At 48.5% G+C, this 17968-nt stretch overlaps 1 protein-coding gene across 1 annotated transcript; it reads right to left on the reverse strand.

Moving 5' to 3' along the window:
• Nucleotides 1-411: 411 nt before the first annotated feature.
• On the reverse strand, nucleotides 412-10783 carry pxmp4 (peroxisomal membrane protein 4). Its single transcript, XM_070896285.1, has 4 exons — nucleotides 10633-10783; nucleotides 6612-6674; nucleotides 5798-5996; nucleotides 412-2900 (listed from the first exon to the last, which is right to left on the reverse strand). The coding sequence occupies exons 1-4, from the start codon at nucleotides 10743-10745 to the stop codon at nucleotides 2637-2639; spliced, it is 639 nt and encodes a 212-aa protein (XP_070752386.1). The 5' UTR covers nucleotides 10746-10783; the 3' UTR covers nucleotides 412-2636.
• Between the last annotated feature and the right edge of the window lie 7185 nt (nucleotides 10784-17968).

Raw genomic sequence — 17968 nt, forward strand, 5'->3', positions numbered from 1 at the left:
AGCTGTGTAGACCATGAGCTTGGTGGCAGTTTTGAGGGCCTGGTCTTCAAACACTCTTTTTCTCAGGCAGCCGAAGGCTGCACTGGCGCACTGGAGGTAGTGTTGGATCTCGTCGTCAATGCCTGCTCTTGTTAATAGGAGGCTCCCGAGGTATGGGAAGTGGTCCACGTTGTCCAGGGCCGCGCCATGGATCTTGATGACTGGGGGGGCAGTGCTGTGCGGCGAGGACAGGCTGGTGGAGGACCTTTGTCTTACGGACCACTCCCCTGCCAAAAACTGGACCACAAACCCCGAAAGTCATTGCCTGTAAAATGCACACCCAGGAAGCATTTACCATAAGCCCTGACAATAAACCAACCCATTGATCAATTAGTCAAAAACACAAGAGAAAATCAGAAACCATTTTCACTGCAATAATAATCTGTATTAAATATTAGGACAAGCAATAGAAAACAGTAGTTTAACAGAAAAAAATCCAGAGAGGCAGATTCGATTGTAATGATAAGGTCCGTCTATAAGCCAACCCTTGGCCACCTGTATGTGCAATTTATATTACTGTAAATATCTTGCAACGTCTCAGTTTTAATATTTGAAATTAAAATACATGGATGGGAGACCACTCTGAAATTTCACGGGTGGATTTCAATCACGTGTAAAGTAGTGGTAGCTGGAAATGACATTTTCACCTTAACTTTTTGCACTTGTGACAGAATCTTAATGCTTCAACTTAAAAAAACTAAAATGTTAAGTTGTGTATTAAAGGGAAACTCCACCATTAACCCAAAAAATGACACGGCAAGAGGTCATTAGGTTAAAGAAAAGTGAAATTGCGGAGGCCGTAATGTCTCAGCTTGCGAAGTTAGTAAAGCTAATGAGAATTCCTGTTTATTATCCTGTGTGTATCAGGGGAAGGGAGGAATATATAGACTGCTATTTTATCCATTTCAGTAATTCGAGCAGCAATAAAATTATTCGTCAGAATTGCTTCGCTGAGGGATACGAGGATCAAGAAAATGGGCATAGGATAGGAAATAAATTGTATACAACATTAGAGGACCTATTTTGCACTAAAACATTTCTTTATTCTATGTTGTATCTGTACTTCTTTGGGCATACAGTTTACCTGTGGAGTTCCCCTTTAAATCGAAAAGCCTCTCTGGCTGTTACAGTAGTTGCACATCATCACAAAGACCAGTCATCAGTCATGGACATCAGCCAGGGGCAGAGCCACAGCACTGGAATGAATGGGGGGGGGGGGGGGGGGGGAGGGGCTTTCCCAGGAAGAGCAAGGGGTTCAATTAGCCTGGCGCTACCAGGATTCAGTTGGGGCAACAACAGCTTGCGTTTATATAGCGCCTTTAACCTAGTAAGATGTCCCAAGGCACTTCACAGGAGCGTTAACAAATGTTGACACCGAGCCACACAAGGAGATATCAGGACTGGTGACCAAAAGCTTGGTCAAAGAGGAGCGTCTTAGAGGAGAGAGAGGCTTAGGGAGTGAATTCCAGCGCTTAGGGCCTAGGCAGCTGAAGGCACAGCCACCACTGGCGGAGCGATTAAAATTGAGGACATGGAAGAGGCCAGAATTAGAGCACAGAGATCTCGGGGGGGTTGTGGGGCTGGAGGAAGTTACAGAGATGGGGAGGGGTGAGGCGATGGAGGGATTTGAAAACAAGTATAAGAATTTTAAAATTGAGGCCAATGTAGGCCAGCAAGCACAGGGATGATGGGAGAGGGAGGCTTCGGAATTAGTAAAGATGGGCCAGGAAACATTGCGTGCACATGTGTATAGGGTGGGGGAATAGACTGTGGTCGGACCCAAGCTGTGTAACACCAGCAAGTACTCGGAGCTGGGAAAAACTAGGATGAATCAGGCTGGGATCTCACTGGGAGCTGCAAAAATGATAGGAACAAGTTGATTCTACGATTAGATTGGTTGCGTCGACTGCTAGGTTATTTTTCTCCCCCATCTGTCTGCATTTCTGCACGGTTACCTTAACAGGTTATTTTAAGGCAATCAAAAAACGCAGGCGGGATTAAAAGGGATGGGAGAGGTACATGATTTAATTAGGTCAATAAGAGTCACAGGAATGCAAGGCCATCTCTCATATCAGTGGTCAATTCTCTCTCACACAGCCCACACTTTTGCTACAAAGAGCTCCCAGAGAGACGGGCGGAGTTCTCTCCTGTAGATGGTAAAAGACTCGGCTAGGTAAAGCAGAACAACTCCAGAGCTCTAGCAGCAAGAGCCGAGGTCCAACACAGCTCTTAGACAGCTCTTACCCGCCTCTTCAACTCCAGCCTGCGAGACTGGGTGCATTACTCCAGAACACTCCAGTAGACTGGTAACCAGCTTAAATCGAGGACAAGAGAAGCCCATCGTCCACTGTGCTAAGTTCATTTTTTGAAGGGGAGAGGCTATTTACAAAAACGCACAGAATGACTGCTTACAATGTCACAGATACATCAATCCCGACTGGTAGAGACTCCTGTGAGCATGTTGTCAAAGCGCACCTAGTGTTAAATCACTTACAGTAAATGGGGCCTTCAGGACAGAAGAGAAAGTTAATGGAAATCTGAAAATATCATCCTGCTAAAAAGCTGTTTCTCCTTTTTTTCCCCCCCAAAAAACCTACTCATTTACCAGTGCCCTTTTTGTTATAAATGAGAAAGTCCGATATATCGTGCCAAACGTTGCTGTCATCGTAGAGGTAGGTCATGGAAGACTGGAGCGATGGTTGCAGTGTGTGCGGATGGTGCTCAAACAGCCACAGCACCACACCCCACACCAACATGGCAAACAGCGGGAAAGGGTCGCGCTTTGGCTCCGGAAAGTAACCCTTTTCGACAGCCAGTCGTGAAAGACCAAAGAGAACCCGAGACAACAGGTACATATTTATCTGCAGAGAAAAAAGATAAGATTTGCATTTATATAGCGCCTTTCACGACCACCGGACATTCCAAAGCGCTTTACAGCCCACAAGGTCCTTTTGGAGTGTAGTCACTGTTGTAATGCGGGAAATGCGGCAGCCAATTTGTGCACAGCAAGCTCCCACAAACAGCAATGTGATAATGACCAGATAATCTGTTTTTGTTATGTTGATTGAGGGATAATATTGGCCCCAGGACACCGAGGATAACTCCCCTGCTCTTCTTCGAAATAGTGCCAGGGGATCTTTCACATCTACCCGAGAGAGCAGATGGGGCCTGGGTTTAACATGTCATCCGAGAGACGGCACTTCCAACAGTGCAGCACTCCCTCAGCACTGCACTGGAGCGTCAGACTAGATTTTTGTTAGAGAGAGATGACGATGGTTGTCAACATTTTACAGCAGCTACAGGGGAGCCTGGATTTGGTGACCAGATTGGCGGCCAATGAGTGGAATGTAATGATTCTCCTGAAATCACACCTCCCAGGCAGTAGCATTTAACTTGGGTCCCGAGATCTCATTCAACAGATCCAAATGTACCCAGACAAAATGCCTAAAGGGTGCATAAGACCAATGTTCTCTCTAATTTAATTTGGGGTGTTCAGCCCCTTTAAAGGGCTGCATGGCCCATTCAAACCTCCCCGCATGCAGGGCTTCCCCATTGAGAAACCGGCAAGTGGCCTGCGCGGGAGCTCCAGGCAACCGCAAAGCCTCGCAGCCAATCGCAAACATTGGATCAGAGTCTATTGAATTGTCCAAAATGGTTAAAATGTTATACAACAGCACAACACAGCTACCCCCCACCCCCACAGCATTGCCCCACTTTTTAAAATGTCATCACTGTTGCAATGTAGGAAGTGCAGCAATCAATTTTCACACAGCAAGATCCCATAAATAAGTAATGAGATAATAACCAGATAATCCGTTTATAGTGATGTGGGTCAAGGGATAAATCAGGACCAAGCAATTTTATATAAACAATACTGCTGTACAACGTTGCCTTTAAGCTGGGCGGCTGCGCAGCGCTCCAGTGATACCGTGCAGACGGCTTTTGAAGGGGCCATGCGGTGGCAAAAAAAAAAGTTACAGGGAGCATTGCCTCTGTATAGTTAAACATTCAGACAGAACTAGACTGGTTCCTGGGATGGGGGGATTGCCCTATGAGGAGAGATTGAGTAGATTAGGCCTATATTCCCAAGAGTTTAGATGAAAGGTGATCTCATTGAAACATATAAAATTCGTAAGGGGCTTGACACGGTTAATGCTGAGAATATTTTTCCCCAGGCTGGGGAATCTAGAACCAGGGGTCACAGTCTCAGAATAAGGGGTCGGCCATTTAGGACTGAGATGAGGAGCAACTTCTTCACTCAGAAGGCTGTGAATCTTTGGAATTTTCTACCCGAGAGAGCTGTGGATGCTCAGTCGTTGAGTATATTCAAGACAAAGGTCGATTAATTTTTGGGAACTAATGGAATTAAGGAATATTGGGATAGTGCGGGAAGGTGAGAGTTGAGGTCGAAGATCAGCCATGATCTTATTGAATGACTATTGGATGACATACCACAAAAAGATTAGTGAAAACAAACGTAGATCCCTTGCAGTCAGATTCAGGTGAATTTATAATGCGGAACAAAGAAATGGCGGACCAGTTAAACAAATACTTTGGTTCTGTCTTCACGAAGGAAGACACAAATAACCTTCCGGAAATACTAGGAGACCGAGGGTCTAGTGAGAAAGAGGAACTGAAGGATATCCTTATAAAGCGGGAAATTGTGTTAGGGAAATTGATGGGATTGAAGGCCGATAAATCCCCTGGGTCTGATAGTCTGCATCCCAGAGTACTTAAGGATGTGGCCATAGAAACAGTTCCCATGGACCGGAGGGTAGCTAATGTAACACCACTATTTAAAAAAGGAGGGAGAGAGAAAACGGGTAATTATAGGCCGGTTAGCCTGACATCAGTAGTGGGGAAAATGTTGGAATCAATTATGAAAGATGAAATAACAGCGCATTTGGAAAGCAGTGACAGGATCAGTTCAAGTCAGCATGGATTTATGAAAGGGAAATCATGCTTGACAAATCTTCTAGAATTTTTTGAGGATGTAACTAGTAGAGTGGACAAGGGAGAACCAGTGAATCTGGTGTATTTGAACTTTCAAAAGGCTGTTGACAAGGTCCCACACACGAGATTAGTGTGCAAAATCAAAGCACATGGTATTGGGGGTAATGTACTGACGTGGATAGAGAACTGGTTGGCAGACAGGAAGCAAAGAGTCGGGATAAACGGGTCCTTTTCAGAATGGCAGGCAGTGACTAGTGGACTGCCGCAGGGCTCAGTGCTGGGACCCCAGCTCTTTACAATATACATTAATGATTTAGATGAAGGAATTGAGTGTAATATCTCCAAGTTTTCAGATGACACTAAACTGGGTGGCAGTGTGAGCTGTGAGGACGCTAAATCGCTGCAGGATGACTTGGACAGGTCAGCTGAGTGGGCAAATGCATGGCAGATGCAGTATAATGTGGATAAATGTGAGGTTATCCACTTTGGGGGCAAAAACACGAAGGCAGAATATTATCTGAATGGCGGCAGATTAGGAAAAGGGGGAGGTGCAGCGAGACCTGGGTGTCATGGTTCATCAGTCATTGGAAGCTGGCATGCAGGTACAGCAGGCGGTGAAGAAGGCAAATGGCACGTTGGCCTTCATAGCTAGAGGATGAGTATAGGAGCAGGGAGGTCTTACTGCAGTTGCACAGGGCCTTGGTGAGGCCACACCTGGAATATTGTGTTCAGTTTTGGTCTCCTAATCTGAGGAAGGACGTTCTTGCTATCGAGGGAGTGCAGCGAAGATTTTTTTCCCATTTACCTGGCTGTTGATGTGGTTGTTGTCTCCAAACACTAACCAGCCCCCCGCACAAGCCGCCAAGAACGAGTGGAACTGTGCCCTCTCACCCTGCAGCCAGTGCTGTGTTGCCTGCAGTCCCTTGTACGTGAAGACGAAGGCGGCCAGGTTTCGGGAATGAGTGTACGTAGCTCGTGCGATTGCTTTCAGTTTGTCTAATAGACTGAATGCACAATAACAACATTAGGATTACCGTCAACACATTTTCTCCCCTCTCCCCTCAATTCTCCTAATTTCCCGCAACCTAATCTAATCTAATGCTATCCTAGGGTATGGGCAAGAAGGTGACAATCCCATGTCGACACCACCTTTTAGTTGGCTGCCGCAGTCGTGACTCTTGCCCTAAATTTCCTGCTCCCTGTGGGTTGCAGGTCACATCAGTGCCGCACCTCAGAACAGGCCAGCAAACACTCCTCACCCATCCCCTGAGGACTTGCACACACAAACATATCGCTTGCAGCTGGTGCAGTCTATTCGTGCTTCACAGTGCACCACCACACTGTCACAAAGAATCTGAGAAAGGCTTATATTTAAAAGGAAAAGAAAGAACTGGTCACTAGTGCACTGGGCAGATTCAGCATCTGTACGAGATATTTATGATGAAAATACAATATCGGCTCTGGCAGAGTTATATGCACCAAGATGAATACATGGACATTTGTGAGAGGACTAAAACCCATTTGAGTCACTGGCTACTTTCATTTTGGAACGATGCTCTCCGATTACAAATGGGCACAGCAATGCCAACGTCTAAAGACAGTGCTCATACAGCCCTTACCTTCCACTTTTGAACAGGAATGTCATCACAAGAGCATGTGGGGCTCGGATTTTGGCTCCATACCTAAAAAAAACAATGCGCAGAACTGAATACCTGCTCACAAACCCGACGGGGGCTGAAAGCCACTGTGATGCCATTAGCGTGAAGGCGACCTTCCCAGTGACTCCCATCACCCGATTCTCATCTACCTTCCTTCAAAAATCACCGACTTCAGCTGTCAGGGCCCTCTAATTTCTTCACATACAATTGTTGACTGTATCCAGAGTTCTAGGCCCATCTCTTCTCCTACCATCTAAGAGGGCTGGCCCCCAACTGAAGCCAGCCCTGATCTCAGCTCAACCAGCCCTCCTGCAATGTCCTCCCCCTCCCCCCCCCTCAAAGTGCATACAATCAAAAACTAGGGGATGGAAAGGGGCAAAAAATAAAAAGAGCCAACCCTAAAACCAGTCGTCTCAAAAGAACATCTGTACAGAAAAAGGATACAGATGAAACCCAATCCCAAAAATGGAAGTGGGGTTTCTCAGAAATGCCAGGTTTGTGAGAGCCACTGTCACTCCTTTATTGACAAAAAAGACACAGATGCACACACACAAAGGTAGACAGAGAGAGACGCAGAGAGAGACAGAGAGAGACGCAGAGAGAGACAGAGAGAGACGCAGAGACAGAGAGAGAGAGAGAGAGCGAGAGAGAGACGCAAAGACAGAGAGAGAGAGAGAGACGCAGACAGAGACAGAGAGAGAGAGAGAGACGCAGACAGAGACAGAGACAGAGAGAGACGCAGACAGAGACAGAGAGAGACGCAGACACAGAGAGCGAGAGAGCGAGAGAGAGAGAGAGACGCAAAGACAGAGAGAGAGAGAGAGACGCAGACAGAGACAGAGAGAGAGAGAGAGACGCAGACAGAGACAGAGAGAGACGCAGACACAGAGAGCGAGAGAGCGAGAGAGCGAGAGACGCAGACACAAGAGATGGACAGGCTGACTTCAGAAAAGGTAAAAATACATAGACTGCAGCGGTTGAAGGCGGCGGCTCAACACCACCTTCGAGGGCAATTAGGGATCGGCAATAAATGCCGGCCTTGTCTGCGACGCCCACATCCTATGAACGAATTTTTTAAAATATAATTCCCGTACATCCAGGTTTGTATCAGGTACTTCAGCCCTGTCACTTACATGGGGAAAGCAAAATTGTTGTGCTGCATTAACTTAAACTGTACATTTACATAACAGATTATACTACCAAAAGTTGTGTGTGGAGAGCACACTTTGAAATGCCTGACAATAGCTTTAACAGAATCCAGGGTTACAAGTCTTTCACTGAGAGACAGAAAGATGTACTTTTAGATAGCACCTTTCATGACCTAAGCCTTCCCAAAGCCAATTTAGAACAGTGACTACACTCTAAACGTACTTATGTAGGAAACGCAGCAGCCAATTTGCACACAGCAAGCTCCCACAAACAGCATCATCATCATAGGCAGTCCCTTGAAACGAGGATGACTTGCTTCCACGCCAAAAAAGGATGAGTTCACAGGTGTTTCGATGAAGGACCTAATATTCCAGGTCCTGTACTACATCCTGAAGGGTGGAAGATGCATGTGCGTGGATTTTTTTAACATGTGGTGCACACCAGCCACCACACGGGCTTGACAGAGCTTGGTCTTGGTCCAGTGGCAAAGATTATCCAAGACGACGGGAGACCTGCTCTGCTGCACGGACCTAGTGCACACACATATCGCAGTGTGGGCTGGCCCGTGCTGCCCCTGGGCCCTTGGCCCCGATCTCACACCTCCCGGGCCCCGATCACGTCCCTCTAATCTCTCGCCGCTCCTTCGCTCCGATCTCACTGCTCCTGCTGTGTCTACCCACGCTCCAATCATCGACCTGGACTTTGATGATGTCACTCTTTGCTGCCATCGCCCTCCTGCACCAGCTCACGCTGCTCCCAGGCCACCGCACCTCCGCTCCTTTTATGGCCCCAACCTGACGCTGGTGTTCTCACGCAGGTCGGGGCCTCCACGCTGCTCCCAGGGCACCGTTCGCCGCTCCTTTTATGGCCCCGACCTGACGCTGGTGTTCTCACGCAGGTCGCGAACTCCACGCTGCTCCCGGGGCACCGCACCTCCACAACAGCATTGTGATAATGACCAGATTATGTGTTTTAACGATGTTGGTGGAGGGACAACTATGGACCAGGGCACCAGGGAGAACTGCTCTTCTCTTCTTCAAAACAGGATCTTTTACGTCTACCCGTAGCTTAGATTTTTGTGCTCAAGTCTCTGGAGTGGGACTTGAATCCACAACCTTCTGATGCAGCGGCAAGAGTGCTACCCACTGAGCCATGGTTGAAACGAGTTGTGGCAGTGAAGGAAACAAATTGAATTGATGAATTTGGAAGCCTATCAATACATTAAAATGTAGTGGCATAAAGATACAATCTCCTACAGAATATGGTACCAATATACAAAGAAAAAAGCCGAGTGATTAACACAGCAAGGTCTTGCAGCTTCTATCATGACCCACTCCCTCTGGTATTTGAGCACAGAAGACCCCAATCCAGCAGAATTGCAACCGTTAAGGAGATTTATCTCAGATTAGTGTACATTCTCCAGCAGCTTTACAGGCCTCTCCCATGACATGGAGCAGCAGCATTTTCCCCCCGTCTCATTCAACTTTATAATAAATAAACCTGCAGAGACTGTTAATCCACATGACAACCCAACTACCAATGAACGAGAAAGCAGAGCTCGGCCAATTCTTTGGAAGCAATCCTTGCAAAACACAGCCTCAATTAACATAACATTTTAAACTTGATTTATGAACAAAAATGCCGCCTGCTCCTTCAATGGCGCAGCGGGTTTATCCAGCCAGTCGCAGAGCCATATAGGGCAGAGGGGTGGTGTGTTTGATCCCCAGATGATGTTAAGCGAGTCGGGGCATGAACAATAATAAGGGACCTAGGATGTGCATCCCTCCCCATCAGCCGTCTAGTCCCAATCCACTGGAATTCCCTCTATTAAACCACCTCACTCTCTTCCTTTAAAAACCACCAAGCTTATGGTTATCCATTCTAATATCTTCTTTGTCTGTGTACATTTTAGTCTGATGACATCTGTGAATCTTCGTTCATTACTGGATTTTGAGCCCAGTAATAAACCACCTCCTCCCATTACAGGGGGTTCCAGCTCAGTAATAAACCACCTTGAGCCATTACAGGGGGTTTGAGTCCAATAATAAACCACCGTGGCCCATTACAGGGGTTTTGAGCTCAGTAATAAACCACATCCACCTATCACAGGGGGGTTGAGCCCAGTAATAAACCACCTTGGCCCATTAGAGGGGGTTTGAACCCAGTAATAAACCACATCCACCTATCACAGGGGGTTTGAGCCCAGTAATAAACCACCGTGGACCATTACAAGGGGTTTGAGCCCAGTAATAAACCACATCCACCTATCACAGGGGTTTTGAGCCCAGTAATAAACCACATCCACCCATCACAGGGGGTTTGAGCCCAGTAATAAACCACATCCACCTATCACAGGGGGTTTGAGCTCAGTAATAAACCACATCCACCTATCACAGGGGGTTTGAGCTCAGTAATAAACCACATCCACCTATCACAGGGGGTTTGAGCTCAGTAATAAACCACATCCACCTATCACAGGGGGTTTGAGCTCAGTAATAAACCACATCCACCTATCACAGGGGGTTTGAGCTCAGTAATAAACCACATCCACCTATCACAGGGGGTTTGAGCCCAGTAATAAACCACATCCACCTATCACAGGGGGTTTGAGCCCAGTAATAAACCACATCCACCTATCACAGGGGGTTTGAGCCCAGTAATAAACCACATCCACCTATCACAGGGGGTTTGAGCCCAGTAATAAACCACATCCACCCATCACAGGGGGTTTGAGCCCAGTAATAAACCCCCTTGGCCCATGACAGGGGCTTTAAACCCAATTATAAACCACACCCACCCATTACCGCCTCCCTCCCCCGGGCCCCGCACTCACACCACCCCGTTGCGGAATCCCTTGACGGCCGCCAGGGCGGCGCGGAGCCGGCGCTCCCGCAGCAGCCGGTTGAACGCCCGGACAGCCCGCAGCAGCAGCTCCTCACTCGCCATCACTGGCGGACCGGGACCCGCGGCGTACCGGAAACAGGTCCAGCCCCCAATCCCTTCCCACTGGAAACACCAGCCAGTCCCTGCTGCTGCTTCCCAGGCTGGCCAAGCCCCCTGCAGGTCCCAGGAATTAAACACTAATCTTCTGCTGCAAGCAACCAGGGAGAGAATTCATCAGGGCGGGAGAAGCATTTTAAAATTGTGTTTTAAAAAAAAAATCTTTGAACTTTTTTGTTTATTATTTGTAAAAAAAAATATTGGAGATGGGGGAAAAATGGCTGTTACACTGACAGTCAAGAATCATTCAATCGGGCAACAATAACATAAGAATTAAGGAATCAGGAGCAAAAAGTAGGACATATGGCCTTTCGAGTCTGCTCCACCATTCAATAAGATCACCGCTGATCTTCGACCTCAACTCCACTTTCTCGCACAATCCCCATATACTTTCCCACCGTCAGTGTTCTCGATCAGGCCAACATCCCCAGCATCGAAGCACTGACCACACTCGACCAGCTCCGTTGGGCGGGCCACGTCGTCCGCATGCCCGACACAAGACTCCCAAAGCAAGCGCTCTACTCGGAACTCCTACACTGCAAGCGAGCCCCAGGTGGGCAGAGGAAACGTTTCAAGGGCACCCGCCAAGCCTCCTTGATAAAGTGCAACATCCCCACTGACACCTGGGAATCCTTGGCCCAAGACTGCCCTAAGTGGAGGAAGAGCACCCGGGAGGGCTGAGCACCTCGAGTCTCGTCGCCAAGTGCACACAGAAATCAAGCGCAGGCAGCGGAAGGAGCATGTGGCAAACCAGGCTCCCATCCACCCTTTCCTCCAATGACTGTCTGTCCCACCTGTGACAGAGACTGTAATTCCTGTATTGGACTGTACAGTCACCTGAGAACTCACTTTTAGAGTGGAAGCAAGTCTTCCTCGATTTCGTGGGACTGCCTATGATGATGATGATGATTCCCCTAGAGTCCAAAGATCTATCGAGCTAAGCCTTGAATATACTCAACAACTCAGCATTCACAGCCCTTTGGGGTGGGGAATTTCAAAGATTCACAACCCACTGAGTGAAGAAATTCCTCCTCATCTCAGTCTTAAAAGGCCAACCCCTTATTAATGAAGTCTGTTTGCTTTCCAATTGTTGTGGAAAGGCAGGATACTGAGTGGATGGACATGTCAGGAGAGCAATGTCAGAAGCTTGGGGGCAAGGCAATTGGGGGCAGGAGACTGTGTGATGACACCGCGAGCTATAGGTCCAAACAGAAATAAGAATAGGAAATGCTAGAAATACTCAGCAGGTCAGGCAGCATCCGCGGACAGAGACACAGTGTTAACAAAGTATTTTAATTACTCTTTTTAAATAACTAATCATGGAACGGAATCATACGCAAATTGGCCATCACAATTCCTACATTACAACAATAACTACACTTCAAAAGTACTTCATTGTCTGTAAAGCGCTTTGTGATGTCCAGTGGTCGTGAAAGGCACTATATAAATGCAAGTCTTTCTTTCTTTAACGCAAACTCTATTTTTGTCTCCACAGATGCTGCCTGACCTGCTGAGCGTTTGCAGCATCTTCGGTTTTTATTTCCGATTTCCAGCATCCACAGTATTTTGTTTTTGTACATGTCCAAGCAGTGTTGGCAACCCGACTGCACACTGGAGTCATGATTGCCTGATTTGTTTTAAAAATAGTTGTCTTTTCAAAATGTGATTGTTTTAGGATATGATCAATTCTAAGTGTAAAAATGTAGGGGCCGAAATTGCCCCTTCCCTGAAGGCCTGTTACCGCTGGAAATCAGCGGCCTGCTGTGGAGTGTAATGGCCGCAGATTTTTCGTGTAATGGCAGCCATTTGTAAAAATTCTGTTCCTGCAGCATCCCAGCAGTGACCCACTCCGCTTCTGCCGATCCGTCCTAAGTGTGCCATAAGAGCGCACACCGCTGATGTTCCCCCCGCCCCAACGGCGAAATTCCGCCCAACAAATCCTGCTCCCGCCGTGCAGTGCCAAAAGCTGCTTTTTTTCTGCTGGTATTTTATAGTCTCTTGAACACTCTTAGTTCAACTTAACTCTATTTATTTGGGAAATCTCAGACAGCCATGTGGAGCTTAAGATGGCGTTCCTTCACAGACTCTCTCAATACAGCTCCCTGTACCTCCTAGCTAGAGGGCGCTATACATTATATTGATATCTGCTAGCTAGAGGGTGCTATACATTATATTGATATCTGCTAGCTAGAGGGCGCTATACATTATATTGATATCTGCTAGCTAGAGGGTGCTATACATTATATTGATATCTGCTAGCTAGAGGGCGCTATACATTATCTCGTTAATGATAATTAGTGAGGCTGCGGTCCTTGTAAAATGGCGGTGCAGCTCCCATTAAAGGGGAGAACTTACTGCCGCTGCCACCATGTTTTTTATTGTTGGCCATGTCAGGCCGACAATTATGCCCCTGGGTCCGGCCAGGCCACCAGCAGGCAACCTGGCATCCCTTCCTGGGTGTCAGGCTGCTGGCCCGGCCGAAAGCCTCCCTGGTAGCCCAGCAGACCGAACTTAAACAATTGCGCAGCTCTCCCCTTTAAGTGAAGGGGAGAGCCGAGGTGATGCGGCACGGTGATGAGGTCATCGCGCTACGCTGATGACTGACAGCGGCGGCCACTCTGCCCGTCCCCAACTTCCGCCCCTCGAGTGTGCTCGCCGCCGCACCTCCGCCCCCATTATGACTGACTTCCGGTCCGCCTGGAAAAAAAAAGCCAAGGAGCGGAAATTCGCTCAAGAGGCCACTACGCCGGTAAAAACATGAGAAACAGGGTAGGTGCGCCCCATTTCCAGCGGTGGGTAATTTCGGCCCCGTACCGTTTTCAATTTCTGATTATCAAAATATATTACCTGTTCGTTATCACATTTCTATATGTAGGTGCACGTTTCTCTGTCGCATTTGCCGACAGAACAACATCGACTCATTGACTGTGAAGCATTTTGGGACACCCTAAAGATGTAATTAGATGCTATGTAAATGCAAATTCTTTCCTTCTTTCTATGTCTCACACGGGCAACTCACATTCCTGATTGGGCAAAGAACCGACCGATTAAATTGCCATAAAATATATTAAGTTCTGTACAAAAGTGGTGATCATAGCTGAGGCACCAATAGGAATGCTTCAGTTGCCCTTGGTGTAGCTTTGCTGGGGAATGAAGGAGGGAGAGACACACGGTTCCTGCTCCTGATCGCTGCTCATGTTATGCATTTAACCCCTTGTAACCTGCATCACACCTGTCCACCAGAGGGCCCACCTGTTGGAGTCCCAAGGGATCCCAGCATCCCTTGGGAGCACAGTAGAGAAGCAGGCCACCCACGAGGTACCTGCACTCTGGAACTACAATAAAGGAGCTAAGGTCACACTTGCTCATTACACACAGTACTTGGTCTGACCATTTATTATGAGTATAACAATTGGCGACGAGGTAGCAAACAACTGCGCGAAAATGCAAAGAACATTCGGCATCCTGGAGAAGTTCTCAGAGGGGGACGATTGGAAGGCCTTCGTGGAGAGACTCGACCAATACTTCGTAGCCAACGAACTGGAAGGCGACGAGAACGCAACCAAACAAAGGGCGATCCTCCTAACTGTCTGTGGGGCAACAACCTAAGGCCTCATGAAGAATCTCCTGGCCCCGGCTAAACCAACAGAGAAATCCTATGAAGAATTGTGTACGCTGGTCCGGGAGCATCTAAATCCTAAGGAAAGCGTTTTGATGGCGGGATATCGGTTCTACACGTGTCAACGATCGGAGGGCCAAGGAGTGGCAAGCTACGTCGCCGAACTAAGGCGCCTTGCAGGACATTGCGAGTTTAAGGGATTCCTAGAACAAATGCTCAGAGACTTCTTTGTACTGGGCATCGGACATGAGACAATCCTTCGCAAACTGTTGACTGTAGAAACTCCGAATCTGAGTAAAGACATAACGATAGCCCAGACATTTATGTCGACCAGCGGCAACACCAAGCAGATTTCGCAGAACAAAGAAGTTTCGGCCAGTACCGTGCCTAAAGTAACGTCGGTTTTGAGCAGAAATGTACAGGGCGGAATGTACACGCTGGCTGCTGTGGCCTGACCTCAATTGACCCAGAGTCCGCCGTCATCTGTTAACACGAGGCAGTTAACACCCTGTTGGCGCTGCAGTGGTGATCATCGGCCCCATCAATGCCGCTTTAAGCACTATGTGTGCAATGACTGCAGAACAATGGGACACCTCCAACGAATGTGCAGGCGAGCTGCAAACCCTGCAAACCACCACGTTGCAGAGGAAGATCGATCCACAGTGGATCAGACGGAATTGGAAACTCGAACGGAGGAGGCAGAGGTGTACGGGGTACACACGTTCATGCTGAAATACCCACCAATAATGTTGAAAGTTGAACTGAATGGTATTCCAGTGTCTATGGAGCTGGACATGGGGGCAAGTCAATCCATAATGAGTAAAACGGCCTTCGACAGGCTGTGGGGGAAGAAGGCACACAAGCCCAAGCTCAGCCCCATTCACACCAAACTAAGGACTTGCACAAATCCCTGTAATTGGCAGTGCTGAAGTCCGAGTCTCCTATGATGGAGCAGTACACGAACTCCCACTGTGGATTGTGCTAGGGGATGGCCCCACGTTGTTTGGCAGAAGCTGGCTGGGGAAAATCCTCTGGAACTGGGACGACATCCGAGCACTCTCGTCTGTCAACGACACCGCATATACCCAGGTTCTAAGCAAATTTCCTTTGTTATTTGAGCCAGGCATTGGAAGCTTATTGGGAGCGAAAGTGCAGATCCATTTGGTTCCCGGTACGCGACCCATCCACCACAAGGCTCGGGCGGTACCGTACATGATGCGTGAAAAAGTGGAAATCGAGCTGGACAGACTGCAACGTGAAGGCATCATCGCGCCAGTGGAATTCAACGACTGGGCCAGTCTGATTGTTCTGGCACTCAAGGACAGTACGGTTAGAATTTGCAGGGACTATAAAATAACGATTAACTGTTTTTTGCTGCAGGACCAGTACCCGCTACCCAAGGCAGACGACCTATTCGCGACCCTGGCTGGAGGAAAGACATTCACCAAGCTGGACCTGATCTTGGCCTACATGACGCAGGAGCTGGAGGCCTCACCTGCATCAACATGCACAAAGGTCTGTTTATCTACAAGCGGTGCCCGTTCGGGATTCGGTCAGCCGCGACGATCTTCCAGCGGAACATGGAGAGCCTGCTAAAGTCGGTTCCTTGCACAGTGGTCTTCCATATTGGTTACAGATCGGGACTGTAAAGTCCTTACACAATACCACAAATCCACACGAGGCACATTCCATGACCTGAACCTTTATTCACAGGACCAAGAAGTGATGGCCCTGCGTGGGACCTCCCTTTATATACCTGGATGACCAGGTGAGGAGTGTCTCCTACAAGTTCACCCCCTGTGGTCAAGGTGTGCATTTCTTGCGTACATAACGGTTATGTACATGACATCACCTCCCTCTCAACATCTTATCGGGATCATAGGTTAAGTCTCTCAGGTGGTCTGCGCTCTCTCGTGGAGCGCCTCAGTTGGGGCTCTGGTTGTTGAGCCTTGGTATGCGTGTCTGTCGCCTGTGGTGATTCCGAGTTGACCGCAGGGACTGTGCATGCTGCTGAATGTTCTTGTTGCTCGTTCACTGGCGGTGATGTGAATACCATCTCATGATCTTCCTCAGGTTCCTCAGTGTCCATGCTGAACCTTTTTTTTTACTTGATCCAGATGCTTGCGGCATATCTGCCCATTGTTAAGTTTAACCACTATGACCCTATTCCCCTCTTTGTCTATTACAGTACTCTCAAGCCATTTGGGCCCCAAAGCATGATTGAGAACAAATACGGGGTCATCAATTTCTATACATCTCCCCCTTGAATTTCGGACATGGTACTCGTTTTGGGATTGGCGCTTGCTCTCAACAATGTCGGACAGGACTGGATGAATGAGGGACAGCTGAGTTTTGAGTGTTCGTTTCATGAGGAGCTCCGCGGGCGGGACCCCCGTGAGCGAGTGCAGTCGGGACCTATAGGCCAGCAGTAGGCACGATAGGCGGCATTGAATCTGGAGCATGCCTTGTTTTATGATTTGGACCACACGTTCCGCCTGGCCATTGGAGGCCGGCTTGAACAGTGCTGTTCTGACATGGTTAATGCCATTACCCGACATGAACACCCGGAATTAGTAGCTTGTGAAACATGGGCCATTATCGCTAACAAGGATGTCCGGCAAGCCGTGGGTCGCAAAGACCGCGCGCAGACACTCCACGGTGGTGGATGTCGTTCACGAATTCAAAATGATGCACTCGATCCATTTCAAGTACACATCAACCACAATGAGAAACATTTTTCCCATGAACGGGCCCGCGTAGTCTACGTGAATACGTGACCATGGCCTGGTGGGCCAAGGCCACGGGCTGAGCAGGGCCTCCCTGGGGGCATTACCTAGCTGGGTACACGTCGTGCACCTGCGAACACAGTGTTCCAGGTCTGAATCAATTCCCGGCCACCATACATGTGACCGGGCAATGGCCTTCATCAGCACGATGCCTGGGTGCTCGCTGTGGAGTTCCCTGATGAATGCTTCCCTGCCCCATAATAGACAGTCAGCTTGGATGGGGAGCTCATCCATCCGTCTGTGAAACGGTCTGACCTCCTCAGGGCACGCTCCGTGTGCAGGCGCCCAATCCCCAGTCAGGACACATTTCTTAATCAAGGATAGGAGGGGATCTCTGTTGGTCCAGATTTTGATCTGGCGGGCTGTAATGGGGGAGCCTGCTCTGCCAAAGGCATCGACAGCGATGACCATCTCAGCGCTTTGCTCCGCTGCCCCCTCAATAGTGGCCAGTGGAAGCCTGCTGAGCGAGTCAGCGCAATTTTCAGTGCCTGGCCGGTGCCGGATGGTGCAGTCATACACAGCGAGCGTGAGAGCCCATCGCTGTATGCGAGCTGACACATTGGCATTGACAACCTTGCTGTCTGACAGCAGGGATGTTAATGGCTTGTGGTCTGTTTCTATTTCAAACCTCCTGCCAAAAAGGTACTGATGCATCTTTTTCACCCCATAGACACATGCGATCCCATATCCCCGTTCAGCTTGAGAGAGCGACCTGGAGGCATAAGCCACAGGTTGTAGTTGGCCCTCAGCATTGCACTGCTGCA

The sequence above is a fragment of the Pristiophorus japonicus genome, chromosome 12, assembly GCF_044704955.1.
Source record: "Pristiophorus japonicus isolate sPriJap1 chromosome 12, sPriJap1.hap1, whole genome shotgun sequence".
Lineage (NCBI taxonomy): Eukaryota > Metazoa > Chordata > Chondrichthyes > Pristiophoridae > Pristiophorus > Pristiophorus japonicus.

Coding starts and splice junctions, on each gene's coding strand:
- pxmp4 (XM_070896285.1), bottom strand. CDS start 10,745: ATGGCGAGTGAGGAGCTGCTGCTGCGGGCTGTCCGGGCGTTCAACCGG. Junction 6,675..10,632: donor GGATTCCGCAACGGGGTGGT/GTGAGTGCGGGG, acceptor TGTTTTTTTTAG/GTATGGAGCCAAAATCCGAG. Junction 2,901..5,797: donor ACAACCACATCAACAGCCAG/GTAAATGGGAAA, acceptor TTTTCTCTGCAG/ATAAATATGTACCTGTTGTC.